General features: G+C 38.4%; 1 protein-coding gene across 1 annotated transcript; it reads left to right on the top strand.

Moving 5' to 3' along the window:
- The first annotated feature begins 1685 nt into the window (after nt 1–1685).
- DIRAS2 (DIRAS family GTPase 2) lies at nt 1686–21036 on the top strand. The gene is made up of 2 exons (XM_009465888.2): nt 1686–2037; nt 16900–21036. The coding sequence occupies exon 2, from the start codon at nt 16939–16941 to the stop codon at nt 17536–17538; it is 600 nt and encodes a 199-aa protein (XP_009464163.1). The 5' UTR covers nt 1686–2037; nt 16900–16938; the 3' UTR covers nt 17539–21036.
- Nucleotides 21037–23261: the final 2225 nt, after the last annotated feature.

Here is a 23261-nt window from a genome sequence, read left to right on the forward strand (position 1 = left end):
AATTAAAAGCCACATTTGCAATAAGGACGCACTCACTGAGGACTGAGATCTGTTACCTTTGAGAATCACAGAGAAGCTACATTGCTGGTAACTACGGAAGCACTTTGTAGAGTCCTTGAAGAAGAAGGGCCAGATTCCGCACTCATGCTACCATGGGCCAGTACCAGGAAAACGCACGGGCTAAATCCCAGTGTAATATTATAAACTTTACAGATTAAGCTTTGCTGTGTTGCAGTAATTATAATACCTTGACTTTTTGGTTTCAGGACACTAATTAATCAATACTCCAAGCACATAGGATTAAGCTATTTCTGAGAAGTGGTGACAAAACCAAAGGCAAGGCTTTGCTGCCAGGCTGGAGGAGCAGGCCTGTGGCTGGGAGAGGCACACGGTTTGATCCACAGGTTGCTGCCCAGGGAGCCTGTAGAAAAAGGGGTCAGGATTAATCTGTACCAGAACTGCACGCTAGTGCAAGTTACTTCCTCGGTGCATATTGGCCAGGTCATCATGTATCCTAATACACTTATACTTCCATAAGACGCACATGTAGAGGAGGAACCTTTTAATTTCTGTGCTCGGCAAAAGCGTTAACACAATGAATGAATATTTCATAAAAACAAGTAAAACAAAGCCATCTTCTACTGAGACTGTCATTTAACAAATCATACCAGCTGTTGGGAGCTAGTTGCTCGACCTGTGCTTTCTCAGCAGTCACAGCAAGCCTAAAAATTTAACACTTTCCATGCTGCTGTGCTGGGGTGCTGGGTTCCACCTGTCCTCTCCAGGAGCGTGCTCCTCAGGATGAGCACAGTCCTTTTATTTCACAACTCGACCCAGCTATGTATTGCAAGCTTAGAGAAACTATGGTGCGACATACCCCTGCTACTGGGTTATGAAGGTAGCACCTCCCCACACCTTCCCTGTGGATTCACAGAGACCCTGTACTCAGACTTCCTTTCTGCAGCGGGAGTTCAAACATCGCCAGTGGACCCCACTTCTAGTCTGGAAAGAAAAGCCCTTTCTGAGTATTTCTAGGAGTTGCTTTAAAAATATAGAGCTGAAGGAAACATTAGATCTTGCCTTTGGATTTTTCACCAAAAAAATCACCATTAAATGCGGAAAAAACAGCATACTTTCTTAATTTATGTTTGCCCATAAAACTCAAGAATCCTATTTTGCACTGCTGTCAGGAAAAAAAAAAAAAAGTCTTATCTGTTTCAGATAAGTGAAATTTTGAGGGGCTGTGTCAGACAAAAGCTATTTTTATGGCATGTTTTCTGTACTTGAAATCTGCTGTATTTTTGCGAATAAATATTAGACCTAAGGGATGAATTTCTCAGCTAGTATAAATCAGCACAGCTCCATTGATTTGAATAGAGCTATGCTGGTTTATGCCTACTGGGGATTAGCCTAACCAATGGCTTTGTAAGCTTTTTAAAGTTAAAGAAACAGGCTTGTTCAGTGTTGAGACGCTGAAAGAAAGTGAGAATTATGAGTACAGATTAATGTAAACTACAGCTTTAAATGATAAACTAGAGAATATTTTGAGGGCTTAAAGACTAATTGTAAAAATCTACTACGTTTCTGGTAGAGGAAGCCAGAAAATTGCAGCCTATATACATACAGACATATATATATTCCACAGTTATTCAGTAGGTGGCAGTTAAAAGCCTAGATGAGCTTTGCAGTCGCCATTGAGGCAGTAGCACCAGCAGAGGCGGGAGTCAGTCCGTCCGTAAAAGCAGAAAGAAAAGAGAGCGGCTGGGATCCAGCCAACACAAGCACTAGCCGCGGCCCCGGCGCTGGGGAGGCGGCGGGAGAGGAGCGGAGCCGCCGGAGCGCCCAGCCTCCGAGCGCACGGCCGGCAGCAGCCGCCCCAGGGCGCACGGGAAGGCAGCAGGCGGCGGAGCTGCAGCCCCCTTGCTTAAGGCAGGGGACTCCTTTCTGGTGGAGGAAACCCAGGGCGGAGAGGGTGAGCGGCTGGTGTGATGACAGGCAGAAACTGAAGAGCACTTGGAGCTCTCTGTTCCTACACAGGTAAATTTCTTTTTTTTCCATTGTTTTTCTAGTCCACCTCGTACAATAAACATAGCTTTGCGTTGGGATTAAAGGTCTTTATTTCCTTTGGCCAAAATCCACAGTCCTCACTCAGGCAAAATTTCCACTCAAGTCAAGAAGAGTTTTGCATGAGTTACAACTGCAAGATTTGAGCTAAGCGTGTATCTTGTGTAGAGAATATGGCATGCTATAAGCTGGGGCTGACGAGGAAGCCAGAAGCTGGTCACATGCATACTGACCAGTTAAACAACATCATTTTTCTGTGTACTGGGATGCTAGTAATGGCTTCATAACCCTTTTTTTTTTTTTTAAGCTGTCTTTCATTAAAACTCATTGTGCTGAATTTTGCCCTAGTTCATATCGCTGCCACTGCAGTGGTTTAAGGAGAGATTAATTTCTTTTAAGTGAAAGCTACATTTTAACTTATGTGATGAAAAAATACAAAAATGTTGAGTCTGAATAAAGTAACATCAGGTGTTGCTTTCTTTAAACAAATACAACTTTGCAGCATTCCATTGACAGGCAGACAATATTTTATTTGTTCGGTGGATTGTGCCTCTCTCAATTGAATGAAAGAAAATAAATCATGAAAGGCCATTCTCAAGTGTCTGTGAGTTACATGAATTCAGAGTTGATAATACTTCCTCTCTTGCTGTCTTCCCCGTAAAATGTGGGATGGTCTGTATGCTGCAGCACTCAGTCACAGCTGGGTGAGCCCAGAATGGAGCAGCAAGATTTGATGTATTTTATTTTTAAAGCATTTTCTGAGTGTCTTGTTTTCATGAGTACCTATGCATACACGAATACATATATGCCTGTTTATAAATGCACACAGGTGTGGGTATGTAATGTGTGCGTCCCCATACCTTTCCATGTCAACAAAGCTGTTGCAAGGGATTGCTGTTATACCTTTGCCAGGGTTTACATTCTAATGTATGTAGAATGTTTGCAGGTCTCACAGTTTTTAATTCTGGGCTATTTTGGCTTCCCCAGCCCTGCCGCCCCCTGCCTTTACTTTTCTGACTGACAGATTTCACTCGTGTTCTGGGGCTGCCCCCCGGCTTCCAGTTGTGCTTACTAAATGCAGTAGTGCCTAATTCTCACAGAATGGCATCCGTGCCATCGTTCAGGGGCTATGAAATGTGGTATCCCTCCAGGTTTCATGCTCTGTCTTACGCTGCACACCACGTTTCTAAAGCTCTTGCATGAAGAACTGTCCAAGCATGGAACAGGTTCAAATACACAGCTGCAAACCAATGGCCCCATGGAACTGGGGGAATGATTGCGGTGTACAGCTATTTATCTTCGTCCCTGGGAAGAGAGAAGAACGAATGGGTATAAATGGGCTGTGAATACACTTAGGCTGGAAGGTTTCAAACCATTAGAGCAGCAAGGTTCTGAAATTACCTTCTCATTGAAGTAATAGAAAGAAAAGGGTCTAAATGCTTTTCAGTTAGAACTTGATGGAAGGGATTATGTGAAATGGTTGCCTGCAATGGGAAAGAATTGGATTTGATAATCCAGAAGGTTTCAGCACTCTCTCAGTACTGACTACCATTCTTACTTTTCACTGGAAGTTGCCTACATTAAACAGTGTCTTTGCAAATGGGTCAAGGTCTTTCGAAACACAGTTTTCCACACTTCTCACATCAGAGCCAAATGAAATCATATTTCTCTTCTAGGTTGTGCTGCACTGTTGTTTACGCCAGCATGGCTAAACAGCAGACACATAAGCCCTGATGGTCATCAGGTTGAATAGTATCCCCTTCTCACAGTGCAGAGCAGAGCTCTTTGAAAGATGATTGGAGTTCTGAGGCATGGCTCCTTCTGGGCAAGTGGTCAAGATTATATTACACTGGCACTGCAGTCTCTGTAGTACCAACAAAAATAGTGGATAATATATAAACTGACACTGCTGTTCCTGCAGTTACTAGTGCTGGTTCTAGTTTCCTTTGAGGATCACCTGATGACTATGTTTTGTGCTAACCAGCACACCTGCCCATGTAAAGATCCCACCATCACGTGTGAAAAAGCAAGGACTCACACTTTCATTGTGACAGATTGTGCGCCATTGCCTCAAACTTAGCTTATTTAAAAAACCTGCAATAAACAGTATTCTGGTTCAAAGATGCTCTTACAGAATGACCGCATTCAATTCCATATTCCCTTTTCCTCTACTTCTTTCTCTTTGTAACCTGATCCTTTTCTTGCTTTTTTATGATTTTCATTTACTTACTACATTGGATTGCTTTCAATTCGCAGTGTACCTCAGTAACTATTCTGTAATATATAATAAGCTGCATTTGAATGTTCCAGCTCCCACACTGCGTGTGACTGTCAGGTCATTTGGACACTTGAAACAGTATTCACTGTGGGAGATTTGGTTTGGTGTATAGGGCTGATTCCAAATGTTCGTTAATTTCCCCTTAATACTCTGTATTACGAGACCTAACTGAGCAATTATTGGTATTACATACAGGAAGAAAAATAGCAATTTTGTGAAACATGAATACATAATATTAGCAATATTACTTCCCCTTTTAAATGATCAATTTCCTTAAATGTACCAGGAAAAAAAATTTCTTGGAAAATTTTTTCTGTTTGTTACTTTTTACTTTCCACCCACACAAAGGTGTTTAAGTATCAACGAACAGATATGTTCACTGCATTCTTATTGTTGCACTAAAATTAAATTGTGCATTAAATTATCTTATCTTACTGTTGGAAAGGTAGTGGAGAAGACCCACTGAGTGACAATGCAACTGTATGTATGAATTGAAAAAGAACGTATTTTATTTTGCCATTTTGAGAAAACAAATATTGATTTGTTTTCAACCACAAAATATTGATTACTGTATAATTCTTTAAATGAGTATCAAAGGAAAACAAGAGCAAAATCTCAAAAAGGGTGTGTCAAGTCTGTGACAAACACACTTTTCCACTCATACCAAGGTCAGGAGCACCTCCTCTCAAGCAAATAAATTTGAGTTGAACATTAGACTTCTGTATCCGAGATGAAAATCAGTCTCTGGTTTCCCTGACTGTGCAGGGCTGCAGTACGCTATGGCAGCAAAATGGAATCCCCCTCACCCTGACTGAAGGTAATGGAATTGGTTTTAGTTGAATCTGATTAAGTGTCAATGAAGGTATGACAGCCTTTTAGCATCCACATTTAAAATATATATGTAGTAAAGCAGCCATATGAAAAGAGCAAATGCATTCCTGGACTGCAAATGTTCCCTTCCAAAAATGTCTAGTAGTTCTGACTTAAAATTAATGTGAAGCTAAGAAAAGGAATCTTACCTTCTTTTATTTATTTTTATTTATTATTATATTCTTCTGTGAAAATCTAGACTGACAGCTTTTATTTGTTCTGAAAAAGTTAGTAATTTAAATAATCAAATAATTAGCTACCATCAAGAGCTAAAATATTGCTGTAAACCCAGCTAAAAAACATTGTAGTTTTCCCAATTTGTTCACTCAAACATTACAATGCTATCATGTGTTACTGAAAAAGTATTTTTTAATCTTTAGAATATAGTTTTTATAATTTTGTCTACTGTTACAAGGAAAAGAAACATGAATTGAGAACAAACTACTCTAAAGGCTGAACTTACTTTTCTTACTTCAGAACAGAGAGTATTGAAAACTGGGGCAGTGATGAAGATTAGTATGAAATTGCTTTGCTGTTTAAAATTTTTTTAAAAAATCACTAAGGAAAGTATTCAGTTTTGTGAAAGTCCTGAGATGCAGATTTGCAAACTAATTCTTAAAGAATTAGAGTAAAAAGAAAAATAAATAACATTTCCCCCTAAACCAGTTTATGATAAATTGCACATCATCATTGACAGCTAATAGCTTCTTTTGAACATTCAGAAACTCCTATCAGAAGGCTGTCATTCCTGTATCATACCCCACAGTTATATTTTAACTGCTAGTTTTCAACCCCTTCTGATTTGCAGGCAATTTTCAGTGGAAGCAGAGGCTTCTAACTAGTGCCTGGAAGCATATGGTCAATGGGATTGCACTGCTTAATTACTTGTAGGGGATCCTTCTGGGTCCTGAAACCCGCTGCATTAACCTATTCGCAAGTTATTGCCCAACAAACCTGTTGCAAAATGTTTTATATTGGCTGGAAGGGTTTTTGGAGGACTTGTCATGCACAGCTAGGACAGCAAGGCAGATACTGATAGTCTAAGCCACATTGTTTTGAATGGGGTATTATTCGGGCAGTGGAATAGTATCAGAAGTGTTCCAGCAGTCAGGATAGCAATCAAGCTATCCTTTCCAGCCCAGCAAGGGAAAGTAATGATAGGAGTTATATTCGTAAGAATAAGTCAGAAGCCCTTAACCTTTAATAATTCTGTTTCTGTAGAAGACTTGCGCAAATCGTCTCAAATTAACATTAAGGAATTGAGGACTACAGTAGAAAGGCAAAAGGGACACTGGTCTTTGTACAGTTTCCTCTGCTGAATCAAAGCAAGTCTTTCATGGATGCATGATTCTTCTGTATAAATACACACATTTCTGTGGAACTAGCTTGTTGCTTATTCTGGGATTTTTATCATGAATCTCACAATATATGGAATTCAACATCCAAAGCCTCTAGAGCTAAATTATTATTTGGAAAATTTTCCTTCTTGGTTTGGGTTTTTTTAGTGTTTCATATGTTTCTAACTTTCTCCATTCAGGAAAACTTAAAAGCCACACCTTTTTCCATAAGATGCAGAATAAAAAGTCACCTATTTTGGCTAGTGCATATCTGGAGAAGCAGAAGTTCACTACACCATGTAAAGTCATAGCTAATTGCCAAAAAGAGTATTCTGCTATGAAAAAAACAGACAGCGTGAAAGGTCAGACTGAGTCTCTGATCCTGCATTTATATGAGTGACAAATTCCAGTTAATAACCCTACTGCTCTACCCAATGGCATAATGTGCTCATGTTGAAAGGTGAACATACAACATTGTAAAAGTTGATCTTCCATCTTTACACAGGTAAATTAAACCTATTGAAAACTGAGCAAAAACTACAGTATTCGGTCTGTTAAGGTGGGAAGAAAACTCCAAAAAATCAGTCCCACAGTGAGCTGAATACAATGCTGTTATGTTGACCTTTTTTTTCTATGTGTGAATTCATTAATACCTAACTACACATACGCAAAGGCTTCTGAGTTGTTTCCCGCTGAGTTTTGACCCTAAGCACTTAAAAGATTAAGATACTGGTTTACCAAAATGCTTGAATAGATAAATAAATATAAGAGTATCTCCATTTAAGTCCATGAAGTATCTAACAGGCCTAAAGCAAAGCCTGAATTTAAACAGGAACTGAGTAATGAAATTCTCCTTTTTTAATTTTAAGATTAGCCAATCCACTAAATAGCAAGTGACAGCCAGTAGGACACCTGTCCCCCCTGGGTAAACTTAGCATATTATTGCTACTTCTGCATGAAAGGAAGTTTTTTTCATGTGGTAAGTTTGTTCAATGATGCTGAATCTTGGTTTATGGTAATGGTTAATTAGTACATATCTGTTACTAAAGGGTTAGTTCTGAAACTTGTTGGGCAACAGTAGAGCAAATAATTTAAAGTACTCCTAATTCTAAAGCTCTTTGTTGCATCAGGTCCAGCACCTTCTGCTTTTTCTGCACATGAACCCTCAGCAGAGAAGGGAATCAACAGACTCTTCTGCATCATTCGTTCTTCCATCACTGGTCCTGCTACCTTCTTCAACAAGCAAGGCCGCTTTGGTTAAACCAAGTTTCAGAAACCTGTGATACGTATTGCCTCTGGAGAAAACTCATCTAATTCTCTCCCCTTTCTTTTTCCAGTTCTGTCTTGCCTAGCAAAACTATTTCTGCCACAATCTCTGCTGGTCTTATCTTAGCTCAAGAGCTAGTAAAGATTTTCTTACTTGACAACTACGTGTTCAGGATTTTGCTTTACCAAGGGATCCGTTTGATATGATAATTTATAGGGTTTCAAACAGTTTTGAAAAGGCATCGTTTTGGGAATTAGATTTTCAACATCAGTGCAATGAAAATGCAACAATTTGCTAAAGCAGAGCACAGCATCTGTGACCATAGAACAGTATAGGGGCTGGATTCTACCTCCTTTACATACAGATGTTCTTAGGACAATATTCTACTTCTGTATATTCAGAACAAAACTGTGACAAATTATTCTGAAAGAGTCTTGTCCTTTCTATTACTCTTCTATGTTAGGCCAGCAGTATGAAGGGACTCTGCAAAAAAAAATTTCTAAAAATCATATCCTGGCCTAATACCTAGACTATACCTGTAGTGTAGCATATGCATTTGTAATGTAGTGAAGAATCTGTCCCAAAATGCAAGAAACACTTTAGCCAATGTTGAAAAAATGGAGCAATTTTTATTTTTCTTCCCCTTTTCTTTTTTAGATATTTGAAAGCAAACACTATGATCACCTAGATCAAACTCCTCCAAAGCACACACTTTGTTTGCTGACATTCTGGTCATGCAGGGCAGTTTTATCTTTCTGCTCTGTCTCAGTCTTTTCCAGTTCTGTACAGACTGAGAGACTACTTTCGCTTCAGTTAGAAAATTCTAAATTATGAATTTTCTATGCAAATTCAAACAATTCACACATTGTAGAGAGTCTAGCTCTACAATGGAAACTGTTTCAGTTGAAACAAACTGAATTTGTAGTTTGAATTCTTGCTTCCTATAGATATGTTGAAAAAGAAGAACATCTGATTTTGCCTCTTACTTTCAGAAGATCAAGTATTACAACAAGGACATGTGTCAGAGGAAAACAGCTGGTTTATGACACGTAACTTTATTTTTTGTTTCCATAGAAGATGCTATTTTCTGTGTAGCTCAGTCTGGTCTGCTTCCTTCTGGCTGATGATATAAAATATTAAGTTGACATTGCTTTTCTCTCAAACTATAGTTGAGAACAACTCTCTGTGATTTTCTGCCATGGCCTTTTATGCCACCCAATTTTTGTATAGACTCTGAAAATAAATCTGGAACTCCAAAAGCCTCTGTTCATTCACATCCTTTTTTGGCCACACTTGGTAACTTCTACACAGGTCTTCAAGTTAGATTATTAAGTTGCTTTCAGTGTCCAAGAGTTGAATGCGCTTTGGCCAACATGACTTGTTATACTGAAAAATTCCCATGTCATTTCTAACTGATGCATCTACATTAACCTGCCAAAAATCACTGATTTTCTTAATCTTTCCTCCACTGTAAACAGCCTTTATACGAAGAGTGCTATACATGCAGGCTTTAGAAACCATGTTCAATTAGACCACAATTAAGCCCAGATTTAAAAAACAGATGAGAAGAATGTACACAATTTAAACACTTTCTTAAGAGACTTTGCTGAACTGGGACCTATCTGTCACGTGAACAGGGCCTGTCTTACTTTTCATGATAACAGTACTTTACATGGCACTAACTCAGCTTTCTTTCAGTAAACCAGTAAGTTCGTGCTTGGCCATTCAGTGCTGGAAATCTTGAAGTAGATTTAATCTTCACTGATCATGCAGTATTGCCATTATTTTGAAACACCATTGTTCACCATCCTCCAGTTTTAATTGAAATCAGTGTTAATATTGGGCAAGATTCAGTGACCAATTGCATAAACTTTGGTCTTGGAAGGACTCCTGTCATGAGCTTTTAGACTAGTGCAAAACCCAAGCTATTGCTATGAAACAACCGCAATACTGGTGCTGGAGTCTGAGAAGTGTCTGTAAGCAGCTAATTTAACTAATTATCAGCATTTCAACAGCAGCAGCATAATCACCTTTTCTAAAGCAATGAGATGCTTTTCAGAAGTTATCATTAGGTGGAATAGCTGTAGGCAAAGAATTCTTTTTAGGAGTACAACAAGATACTTTGTTCAAACTGCACTGAAGACAGTGAAAAAACCCAGAGAAATCTTAGGTCAAATGTCTCAATGTTCTCTGGCACTGCACTAATACCTTTAGCAAAATACAGTCAATTGCTCTCTTCAAATCCCACTTCACACTATTATGTGAAAGACTTTTTTGCATTTCGAGATTTCCTGTTTTTTTTGTAGGAAGAAGGTATGATCCAAAATATCTGACACATGTCCCTGTATTTTTGGCTTGTAAAGGAATCTAAAAAGTTATAACAATTATGAATAAATAATATTTAGCCTAATATTTGTTATCCAACAATATCTGGATAGTATCTGCTAACAAAAGTATCAGAGACTTAAATTCAAGTGAAAGGAAGTCACCAATATGTAGATAAACATTTTGAAAGAAAGGCATAATGTCACAATAACTTATCAAACTGAAATTTTGATATGACAAAGCAAATTCAGGAAGCAGTTTTACTCTAAATGCATCAAATAATTTTAATTACCCTCATTAGTACTGTCAATCTATGCATAGCCACTCATGTTCATGTGACTTGGTCAGTCGTCCTCCCATTTTGTGTAAACATGCAAAGCAAAAGGAGGAGGTATTTTGAATGGATACTTATCTATGACCAAGGCTTTGCTCAAATATCAATGACACAGGCATTAACAGGATGAAAATATTCTTCTCCGTTAATAAAGATGGCAAGAACAACACCTGCATAAAAGCCAGAGCTGACATAAATCAAAAGTTCTCAGCATTTATGCAGCAATTATGCAATTTATCCTAGCTGGTCATCAAGAAGCAGACTTTCAAAGAGAACATTTTGTATAGCATGAGAATAAAGAAAGGGCTTTTCACAGGGTCTAGAACCTCCTGTTGCAAGAAAAAGCTCTTCTGTTATCATTTTGTCTTCAACATGTCCAACTTTCCATTGATTTGAAAACACCAAAGCAAAGCAAGCAAAGAAAAAGAAAGAAAATGAAATGAGTCTTGCAGCAAAGGATGAAGACACTGCAAGTAGGAAAATACCCATTCTTTAAGTCCATGCTCATTGGCTGACATGGTGAAAATACTCCCCGAGAAATGCCTGTGTATATACACAATGGATGACAAGTAAAGACTCTTGGCAGAGCTCTCTTTCCCTCTTGTATGTAAATAATGTCTATCTTTTTCACCTCTGATATGGTGAAACGGCCATTAACCTTACAACCATGCTGAAATCCATCTTATCTATAACTACATTTGGTATTATTCTTCACCTTGCACCTTGTGTCTTTGCATAGTGGTGTCATCACTGAATAGCCTGATGGACTGTTAATTTAAATTGATGCAAGCTTTTGAACTAAATGCATTGCTTATACTTTATTGGATTTTCATCATAACAATTACAATATAAACAGAGACATCTCCTTAGACTTTAAAAAAAAGTAAAATTCAGTGGCTGACATGAGATGATTTTACCTGAGGAAAAAGAGCTTTCAGGAAATAATACACAGAATCTGACAATTGCTGTATTGAATCTCAGTAGGACATCATAAAACCTCAAAAACTGAATCAGTTAAGATGCAATCAAAGCCTCTGAATCCAGACAGCAAAGGTAGTAACAGGTTTTTTTATAAAATGAATGCTACCTTAAAAGATACCATCTAGCCAAACAATTTTAAAGAAATTTGCAACCTGTCACATTTCATGGAAGTCTAACAATGCTAACATGGTGAAAGTCTTTTGCAATAAAACCAAAGCTGTGAAAAGACCGGAGAGTGAGAAATTTTTTTCTATACCTACTTTCAAGTACAAACTGGAAGGGCTCACCAGCTGTGAGATTCTAATCTCATGTTACTCTAAGGGTTAGTATTCAAGTAGATTAATTTTCAGCAGTTATTGTACTTTTGTACTTATTGTACTGTACCTTTTTCCCATTATTGCACTCATTATTCATGGCTTAAATACAAACATAAGAGGCAAGTCATAAATGCAATTGATGGAAAAGTTAAACCATAAAAAATGATTAAAGACAGGAGATAGCTGTGGAGATCCAGTGGCTAAATACAGGATCAGTGACATTGATTTAGTAAATGGTATCACACCCACCTGTAGTTAGTCACCCAAAGAACACTAAGAGTTTGAACTATCAAATGCATAATCTGTAATGCAAGGTACCGTGTTTAAATATTTTAAAATGCATATTTTTGTTATCATTATATAACAAAATAATTGATTTCTTATCAAAATGAGTCAGTCCTTGAACTGTATCCTCCTGTCAGAACAGCCCTTCTGTTCTTTTACGTGCCATGTCAGAAACAGCTAGGGAAAGAATGCAGACCAATGTAAAGGTCTGTAGCTGAGTTTAAACTGGAGGCAGCCTTTTGTTCCACTGAATAACCTATTGAGCTCACCCGCAGCAGCTGAGCTAGAGCAACTCAAGCCTTGTCCTAGCGCAGCATCTGCAGAAAACAGAGCTAAGTCAGCAGAGGTATACAGAGACTTGCTAACTTGCTGACCTTTGCAACAAAACAATTAAAAAATGAAGGGTATGGCTGTATGTTACGAAAAGTGCGTTGGCTTTTTAAGTGAGGATAGTTTTGTTAAACCTGACACTTCAGAGCATGAGGTAAATTTTCACTGATGTAGTCTGTAAAAGTAGCAAAGACAGCAAATGAGGCTTTATTACACACAAACTCCAGAATAAGTCAGTTCTAAAGTGTAGAAAGCAACTGCTGTTTACTGTGTGAAACCGGTTCTCAAAGTATGAATCAGAGAGGATATTGTACATCTGAAAAGTCAGACTTCTTTCAAGTTAATTTTTCCATACCCACTTTGGCCAGAATATTGAAAGCTGATGAAACAATGGTGGTACTTTATTTTGTCTTGTTGTGTGTTTTAGTTAATGTATTTTAAGACAGAGTCGATACAGTAACAGTCACACAGAATGATTTTCGCTGCAGGAGAATTTCTGACCAGACCCACACAGAAAATAAAACCACATGGTAAAAATTATTTAGGGAAGCCTTTCTCTGGTGTGATTAATAAGCCTTGCATGAACTTCTGGTTTTGTTTCCTCCCAGCTCCTGAGCAAGACAAAAAAATAAAATAAACTGTATTGTTTGTTTTGGTAAAACTGAGGATCTTTATGACTAACAGACCTGCACGTGGGACAAACTAAACAGCAAATAAGGTTGCTGCTCCTTTGCAGCAACCCAGGCTGGGGAGCAGCTCTGTGGAGAAGGCCCTGGGGCTGTGGCAGGGAGCGAGGTGGGCATGGCCAGGAGTGGCCCTGGCTGCAGCGAAGGCCCACCGTGTGCTGGGCTGCATGAACAGGAGCATGGCCAGTCGGTCGATGGAGGTGACAATCTCCCTCTGCTCAGCATTTGTGAGACAACAGCTATGTCGTTTGTCCGTTTTGGCACCCCCAGTAGAGGAAACACATCAGTAAATGGGAGCAAGTTCAGATGACAGCACCGCGGTGTCCAGGGCTGCCGTACAGTCCTGCCCTGCACGCTGAGGGACCAGGGCTGGTTCATCCTGGACCAGGCACAGTTCAGGGGGCACTGAACAGCAGCCCCCCAAAACCTACAGGAAAGCCACCAAGAAGATGGAGTCAAACTCTTCACAGCAAAGGACGGTGGGAGGAGGAGAGACAACAGGCATGAGTTGAAACACAAGTAGTTCAGACTAGATATAAGGGGGAAAAAGTCATGCTGAGGGTAGTGTAGCAGCAGAGCAGGTTGCCCAGAGAGGCTGTGGGAAATGTTGGGAGGTTTTCAAACCCTGACAGGACAGCACAACCTTGTATGCTCTCATGGCTGATCCTGCTGTGACCAGCACGCTGGACCAGAGACCTCCTCAGGACCCTTCCAGCCTGAATTATCCTGTGACTCTAGGGACATTTCTAAAGACAGTCTGCAAAATCTCCCTAAGCAATCAATGTGCTCTTCTTACCAGTGTAAACTTTTCCTGTTATCTAATATGAATTTCTTCTACAACATAAGCCCATTAATTCCATTTTTTTCACTACAGATAGACACTTTGCCTCTTCGCAGCAACTTACTATGTATTCGAGTACTGTTACCATGCCATTTCAGGTTCTCTTAGAAGCTTTTTGGATTCTTAATACTTCATGCCGTTAAGTGTCACATTTCAATTTGTTCTAACTTTTGGGCAACTGTATGTTTTAGTTTTCTTGGAGATTTCTGAGTATGCTTAAAGCATGAAGTTTAATATAGCAGGAGTACACTCAGCTAGCATTTAAAATTTTATTTCTCTATTCCATATTTCACTGATTTTCACAGTAAAAATTTTCATAGTGCATTTTTTCTGATCATCACATACTTCCTAGGCTATGTATTATCTGATTATGCAACACTTAAGCTGCTTCTGAGGTGAAATAGCCATGTTTTTCTCTCTTGCCTTTTTGTTCACAAAAAATATTAAACTATAATTCTTATGGTAGCTCATTCACTGCAGTCACCCACAACTCTAAGCTCTATGACGGTTATGAATTTGCATGTTTGCAGCTCTTAGGTAGAAGTTTATTCTCAGTGGAACAGTGTCCTGCTAGATTTCTCTTTTCTCATTTCTTGCCAGCTACTTTGGTTTTGTTTGTTTTCTCAACAGCATGAGCTGCTTGCCCATTTTCCTTATCCCTCAGAGGGTTTTCCCTCTTATAGAAACACCTACACCAGCATTTTCTGAGACTACTCTTCTTTCCATTCCTTGAATTCTGCTGTCAGGGAGAAACAATTTTGTTTCAGTGTCTCAGGATGAACACTCTTATTTATCAATCTTTCCTGTATTTAAACAGGTCTCTGAGAGTGACAGGGACTGCAGTATAGGAGAGATGGAAGGGGAGAAGCTGCCTTCTGCCTGAAGCCAGGCTGGGTAGGCAGAGCTGTGACAGCTCTCCACTCTGCCTCAGGATCAGCACTGGTTGTTCTGTCTACAGTGTGGCAGATGAGGAAGTACAACTCCTTCATCCAACACATTATGTAAAGACGGATGTTTTCAGCTTACTCAGACATTAGAAAAAGACAGAATAGTATGCCCTGGACAAGGAGGATAACAAAATCAAGGTATTCCTGAACAGCAAAAGGAAGACATTAATGCAGCGTAGGTACCCACAGCTTTAACCTAACTGGCACAAGCAGCAACAGTATCAAAGATGCAGAAGTATTAAATTCAGTGTGGGCTGGCAACTGGGATAAGGTCACGGGGGCTCCACTCACATCCATACCCCTACAGTATCACTGCTATCCTTCCCGTACTAGACAGGTAAAGGGTAACTTAAAATCCTGCACCACAATCATAGAATCATAGAATGCTTTGGAATGGAAGGGACCTTTAAAGGTCATCTAGTCCACCCCCCCTGCAATTGGCAGCAACATATTCAACTCGATTAGGTTGCTCAGAGCCCCATCCAGCCTGTCCTTGAATGTTTCCAAGGATGGGGCGTGTACCACCTCAATGGACAACGCATTCCAGTGTTTCAACACCCTTATTGTGAAAATTTTTTTCCTTATATCTAGTCTAAATCTACTTTCTTTCAGTTTAAAACCATTACCCCTTGTCCTGTTGCAGCAGGCCTTGCTAAAAAGACTATCCCCATCAATCACTCCTTCTGCTGCAGTGAAGAAATAGCTTGAAGGCTTTCCTTGTTCAGTAAGAAATCCCTTTGGGTTGTTCTGGATTAGCTGCTATCCAGGTAACATTGCAACAGGCAAATTCAATAATCTGGCACTGTTAGGGCACTTGGACAAGGTTCCCTATTAAATCAGCCCGTTTTCCTAAGAAGAAATACAGGTGCAGCAAATTTTGCAGTTTGTTTCACACGTAATTTTTATATATCTAGCTTTGGTCTGAAAAGTAACAATATCCTAGACTATCCTCAACTTTTAGGGTTCAACTTTATAGTGTTTATTTGCTTAAACCTCACTAAATATAAAAAGAGACTTGTACATGCTGTGTACCTAATGAGCTGCTACTGATGGGAGGACAAATTAATCTTCACATTTATTTCAATGAATTCTAAAACAACTACAGCCTGCAATCCTGTGAAAGCTTTACCATTTCTGTTATTTAATTATGATGACTATTTGTGGTCCTACTGTTTAGAGACAGATTTTGTTAAGGGGAACTGATGTCAGAGATCACAGTTTTGTGACCTTTGACATGTCCATTTGCCAACCTTGACAACATAAGCCACTTAAAAATGTTGTGAAGATACCTTGCACAATCTTTCTGATAAGTGTAACATGTCTCCAATCAAATATCATCTGTTGTGAAATAAAGATCAGAATGAAAAGGCAGACTGAGCATGAACAATCTCAGTTTATCAAAATGTACTCTTTGACCTGAAATGCAAGTGGAAAAACACATCAAATTGGGGCACATGCTTCCACAGAGTTGGAAACAAAGCATAGCTGGTGCTATTGCTGAATAAACTACAAATATGTCTTAGATGCCATTCAGGAGTGTTGTCCAGTTGTAGTGGAGATAAATTCCCTAACTACTGAAGAGATGGCATGTTTAGAGTAATTGACCATCATACACGTGTATACCGGTATGTTTCAACAGTGATTTGAGGTGACTTGTTTTAAAGACAGAAGAGTAATTCAGTTTCTACAATTTGTTTTGGCCTTGCAGAAATACCATTTCCCAGATGCAGATTTTTATTTCTGGGGATGTTAGTCCAGTAGGAAGAATACTTAAACTCACAATGTTAATTTAAAATAAGCCATGAAGTGTTGAAGATGATCTTTTATTACCAGTCTGGGCTGGATTGTAAATCCTGAATTTACTAGTGAAATAAATCATTCTATAACCCACTGCAAGTCTTCTTAAATTATTACAATTAGTATGCCATCACTTACATCACATTAATTTCTCTTATTGGGAAAAACATCACAAAGTGCACTCTCAACATGTACCTCTATTAATGTCTGTCTTGTTGTTTTTGTCATTTTGTTTCCTAGATTTTTCCCTCTAGCTGAGCAACAGACACACCGAGAAACATGCCTGAGCAAAGCAATGATTACAGGGTTGTTGTGTTTGGAGCTGGAGGAGTGGGCAAAAGTTCTTTGGTCTTGAGATTTGTGAAGGGCACTTTCAGAGAGAGCTACATCCCCACCATTGAAGACACCTATCGACAGGTGATCAGCTGTGATAAGAGCATATGCACTTTGCAGATAACTGACACTACAGGGAGCCATCAGTTTCCAGCCATGCAACGTCTTTCTATTTCTAAAGGACATGCTTTCATTTTGGTTTACTCTATTACCAGCCGACAGTCCTTGGAGGAACTCAAACCGATTTATGAACAAATATGTCAGATTAAAGGAGACGTAGAAAGCATTCCAATAATGCTTGTGGGGAACAAAAATGATGAGAACCAAAATCGAGAGGTGGACAGCAGTGAAGGAGAAGCCATGGCTAAGAAGTGGAAATGTGCCTTCATGGAGACCTCTGCCAAGCTGAACCACAACGTGAAAGAGTTATTCCAAGAATTGCTAAACCTAGAGAAACGCAGGACTGTGAGTTTACAAATTGATGGCAAAAAGAGCAAGCAGCAGAAAAGGAAAGAGAAGCTTAAAGGCAAATGTGTGGTGATGTGAAATTGCACTGTCAGGAGTCAGTCATGCAGTCTTACCTGTCGACAATACCCATGTGAAACCTATAGACAGCAAACAACCATACCGGACCCTATTTATCAGTATCTGTTTTAAAAGAAATATTTGGAATTTGAAAAAATGAGTTACTGTGGCTACTATGAAAAAACTCAACAATTAAAAAATCATGCACTCTAGCTATCAGCGAAAAAAATCAGGAAGTAAAAGAAAGATGGGCCAGGATATCTAATTTTGTAGTTTACAGAAAAAAAGACATTTCATCCTTAGTGTAATGTGGAAGATTTGGGAATTCAACTTCGTATTATTTATATTTGCATATAACTGCAAGAAAAGACAATGTATAATGTTAGAAGAAAAACAAAGAAATGGCCATGAAGAAACCTAGAATGTATAAATGCATGCTGGGTGGCATCACCACACCCTTTAAGAATGCTGTGGACAAACATTTCTGTGCAATTTTCATTACTAACTGGTGGGGCAGTGTGCATAAGGTAGTCTCCGATCCACCAAATAAACGAACTATTTCACAATAGAAGGAAGTGTGGGGGTAGCACAGTTAATAGGAACAGATATTTTCTCTACCCCCCAGCATGAGATTTCTTTCTAGTATGATGCAATGTTTGAACTGAAGGATGAGGAAGAGCCAGTGTCTGTAGGAGACGTGGAGATCATCTCCTTTTCTGGACCCATCACTTCAAGAACGACCTGTGCTTCTGGCCGCAGTATATTTCAGAAGAGCAGGTGTTTGCCTGTGGAGAATGCCAGATTGTATAAAAATGGTGTACATATACGAACAGAAAGCTTCTCCAGGAAGGACTGGCTGGGGAGTCACCTACAAAAGCCTCTATGGGAAAGGCTCAGTTGAAATGCTGCTGATGGTTAAATGGACACATGGTGTGATTAGTGAATGAATGGAAAGTCTATTGAACTGGTGGTACCCTTAGGGAGGGGTTGGTGTAGTATACAAAGTTTTTATTCAAATTACCAGATTAGCTGAGTGACACTTCTTTACACTGCTATATTCCAATTAGAATGGTTTTGCATTCATGCACTACTAGATCTATAGCCTTTATATTGTCTGAAGGGGTTTATATTTACCATTTAAACTCATTATTTGAACTGCTGTGACTATTTATAGAACCAAATCCTATATCTGGAGTTGGAGCCCACAAGAGTCTCTAAGAGAAGATTTGTTGGGATAAGTACTACAGGATTTGGCATATTAAGAGTTGCAGTCAGTACTGTGTTACAATGCAATACAAAGTCCAGAATAGAAAAAAACTGTTTCAAACCACTCTGTCAGGGGAAACTGCTCTTCTCAAAACCTTTGGAAGGGGAAAAAGTATACAAAATGTTAGCTTTTCTAGGTCTCTCTCCAAAGCTTTTCTAAAAACTAATATGAATGATTAAAGTATGTATCCTACTGATAACAAAGATGATCTAAGATAAAAGAAGCACATACATTTTTTAAAGGACACATCAAAATTGTATAAGCTACAATTTGCACCTTAGGAACTGCTTTGAAATAATAAAAACAAACCATATTTTTGGTAAATGTTTATGACAAAATCATACTACAGGAAAATGCAGTCAAGTACTAGTATTATTAGTACGCATGCTGTTGCATTACAAATGTCTTCTAGGAGCTGTTCAAATGCAGTATTTGCATTAAAAATTGTTAGCTTGTTGTTCTCAGAGCTATGGCTTGCTTACCTTCCACCTTCCAAACAAAAGCGCAAACATTTCACGTTTAGAGTGATAGTATACGTTTCTTTGAGCAAGAATTGCTATTAGCGCTGTCTGGAAAGGAGCACAAGTTTTGTCATTCACTCAGAAGAAATTTTGGCACCATTAAAATCAAGCGTAAAACTCCTACTGATTTCAAAGAAGACAGAATTTTGTGTGTTTACTTCATTGCATTAGAAGAGAAAATTGGAGAAAGCATGAAAAAAAGCTAAGGCTCTTCCTTAGCAATAAATTCCTGGCTCTTACCCAAGGCTTTTTCTCCATAAATCTCAAAGCACTTTACAAAAAGGATAGCATCATTATCTTAACTTTGCAGGTGGTGAAACTGAGGCACAAAGAGAAGAAGCAACTGCACATAGGTTACCCAGCAGGCTAGTGGCAGACCCAGGAACAAAAGCAGATCTCGTCAGTCCCAGTCCAGTGCTCACTCTGCGTTTGGTCAGACTGCCTCTTCACATTGTTAAATAGTTTTTAAAACACATCAAGAAACCTGGTATGGCTTATACGGCTAAGTGCATCTTTTTGTTGTCAGTCTGTCAATAGATCAAACAGTATTTCCAGATCAGGGATGCAAAACATTTAAAAGCACTATGTTTAGTAAGACTTTTATACATGTTTATACATCTACTCTGTTTGTAAGCAAATGACTGAAGATACTCATCTTCACAGCATCGGATTCCACTAATGAACCTGGAAAATCAAAAGAATGATCACACTTAAGGAGTAATGGGTCACATACAGAGGTCAGCAGTACAGAGGTCTCCTGCTGACGCTAACACACCGCTGCCAAAGGTCATCATGCATGGCACACACCTAAGTAACCAGCATGGAATACTGATAGAAACTCAAGGAGAAAAGGCCATATAAAGGCAAAGATCCTTTAAACATTACTTTAACTGGAGAAATTATTCACATAGTAAAGAATCTTGAAGAAGTAAAATATAGGGGATCTGAATTAGTCTCAAAAGGTTATGACTGCAAGGATATTACAGGCTGGAATTTGGCCCTGGACTTTTTTTGATTGTGCCTCATAGCAAGATGAGTAATTGTATGGCAAAGGTGGAAATAAAACAAGTAGCTGCCAGTTGTTAGGCTTGAGAACCATTTCCTTTAAATCCTAGTTGATTCCTCACCTGCTACATAATAAGCCATGAATTATTTCATGGACTTGCATGTATCAAAGCAAGGCCAGTACAGAAGCAATATTACTCATGGACCACAGACTCGAAAGAGAACATATTTTATACCCTTGCATTGTCATCCTAGTTTATACTACTAGATTTTACATATCTTACATACTTGTGAGCTGATTTAAAACATTTGTTTTGCTATTACTTATACAATTTTTTTTTTTGATACATGGAAAAAACTGTAAGGTAAATAAAGAAAATATACAGCTTTATTACATTTTGTGTTTTCTTTCGGAATGTGATATCAATATAATAAAATCTTTAAAATGTACAGAAAAAATATGACATATTTAAAACATGTAAGATCTACAGTGAATTTTAGCACCCAGAAAATATGATCTGGACAAATGACTCTTTACAACGCATGACTTTTGTATGTATGTATGAAATATTAAGATATATAGTTATCATGAAAATGTGTTGTTGCAATTTCATTAGCAAATATTTTATTCAAAAACTCTGGATATGAAGTAATTTATCCCTACAAGTTTCTATGTTTTGGGTGATGTTCTGAACATTCAAAATAAAGTTTTAAATGGAAACACAAGTTTGGAAGAAGCCTTCTTGGTGCCTGCACTGTGTTTGTTTCATGAGTATATTAAGTATGTATTTTTTAAAAGTTGTAAAGGCAATTCTCTAAATCAAAATAGATTCTTACATGTTAGGCAGTGTCCTAAAGTCTTCAGGTATACAAATCAGACTCCTGAAAAGTCCTGAGAGAATAGGAGCAGTATTATCTTATCTAACATTTACCTTTATTTCATTATACTGTGGCAAACACCTACAATTTCAAAGCAATCTACCTTTGTAAAACACAGATTATCAGTCGATGTTTCTTTTGGCTATCAAAAAGAAAAACAGTTCTGGAACCTAGTCTGGATTTTATTATTTACTTTAAAATAATGACAGATAAAACTTGGTGCTTTTGCAAAATTGAAACTTACTATTTGGATCCTGCTATTCCTCCTCATTTCTACCAAATTCCTGGTTTTTTTTGCAAAATTTCCCACTACTGCGCATTGTATTACCACCTGGTGCAAAAACCATCAAATATAGTACTTTAACACTTCTTGCAATTCAGAAGATGTGGTAACAGTTGTTCAGTTAAATACGCATTTTGGTATGTAAGCAATAATTCATACCCAACAGAGAGAGGGATCAACAAGCAAGCTTGAATACTTAGGCACATTGTTAGGCATTTGAACTGGTGATGAAATATTGAATGCAAATTTCGTATCACTGTGAAGTAATTGGACATGGCAGCGCACAAAGCTTTTTATTTTCAGTAAAAGACACCCCAGAACTAATAAATCCTGTTGTTATCTTTTTTCTTCTAATACACCATCGTTTACTATGCTTGGTCCCCATTCTGACACAGCCTACTGTGGAATAGTGAATGTGCCAAGTCAGTGTCCTGGGGTTTGCACAATATAGTCAGTAATTGTTTTATAGATGCTTGCCCTATCATGTTCCACAGGAACACTACAAGCATTACAAAATTTGCCTGCCTTTAAATTTTTTATCATTGGTTACTAGTCCTGTTTCCCACTGGAGAATATTTTCATTGTTAACAGATACCCTCATTCAAAGTTGTGAATAGATACTTGTCACATTTAGTTCACTAGCATTTTAACTGGCATGTCCCATCCACTTTCTATGTACATTTTCTAATTAATCCACAAGTTTACTTCACGTAGTCAATGGTGTCTAAAGTCCAGCTCCACTAAAACTGGAAAGAGAGGGAGAGCACCTTTGAAAGTATATACCTGGATGCTCCTTGTGAAGGATAAAGACTCTTCTTTAAATTAACCAGAGGAATATGGAGTTTAAAGAAAGCACTAAACGTCTTCTGTTTCATATTGTTTACCTTGATCAAGCACTACTTTTTATAATGAATCATAGTGGACCTATAGAAAATTATAATGGAACTAAAGCACAAAGAAGCATTTGTTGTTCAGTCAGATGCATTTATTCCTCATTCAGATGCTAAGAAATGGCCCACAAAGGATCCTACAAGTGCATCCTGATGCTCTGAAAGCTGTGGATGAGTGTCTGTCACATGGAAGCTGCCATTGTATTTGTATTCATTTCAGTAAAAAAAGCATGAAATAAAGAAGCAGAAAAGTGTTTTTCCATAAGGGGTGTACAGCATATTTTTTTTTTTCCATATGTAAGAGGAGAAGGTTTATTTTTTATTAGCTTTCGGAGAGTGATGGGGAGACCACTGAGATGCTAATCACTCTAACATATATCTGCTTTACAGCAGCTTTTGCTCAGCGCTGTTGTAAAGATCCCTTGCCTCTGATACTTCCCTTCCTTATTTGGTTCAGTTCATGCTGCTGGTCAGCTTGGTCCTTAAAACCAGACTGTCGGCCTATTTATTAATTTATTCAAGGTTAGGCACTCTTAAAATCACAATACAATGGCATTGTATGCTTAGGCTTATGAATTTAATTCCAGATTTTACCTGTGGGCCACCTGTCCCCTGTGCAGTTGGATCGATGTAATAAAGAGGTAGGAGGAACATAATTTGGGGGTGGGGAATGGGAACGTCAGAAGATTTTACACAAACTTACTATTTCTCAGAAAATTCTGATTTTCTGAGATCAGCGAGGACTCCTAAATGTATTTTCAAAGGAAAAGTCGATATTCAGTGGTGATGCTGAGCTGCACTAATGAACACTGCTGGTATGGACATCACAACAGCAGGTGACACAAGGAGAGCAATTGCTGCTCACTCAGTAATCTAGTCAGATCTGTAACTCCTTATAA

Source organism: Nipponia nippon, unplaced genomic scaffold, assembly GCF_047370975.1.
Source record: "Nipponia nippon isolate SJK-2023a ecotype South Korea unplaced genomic scaffold, ASM4737097v1 scaffold_8, whole genome shotgun sequence".
In the NCBI taxonomy this organism is placed as follows: Eukaryota; Metazoa; Chordata; class Aves; order Pelecaniformes; family Threskiornithidae; genus Nipponia; species Nipponia nippon.

Excerpts from the sequence above, each read along its gene's own strand:
- DIRAS2 (XM_009465888.2), top strand. The coding sequence starts at position 16,939 with ATGCCTGAGCAAAGCAATGATTACAGGGTTGTTGTGTTTGGAGCTGGA.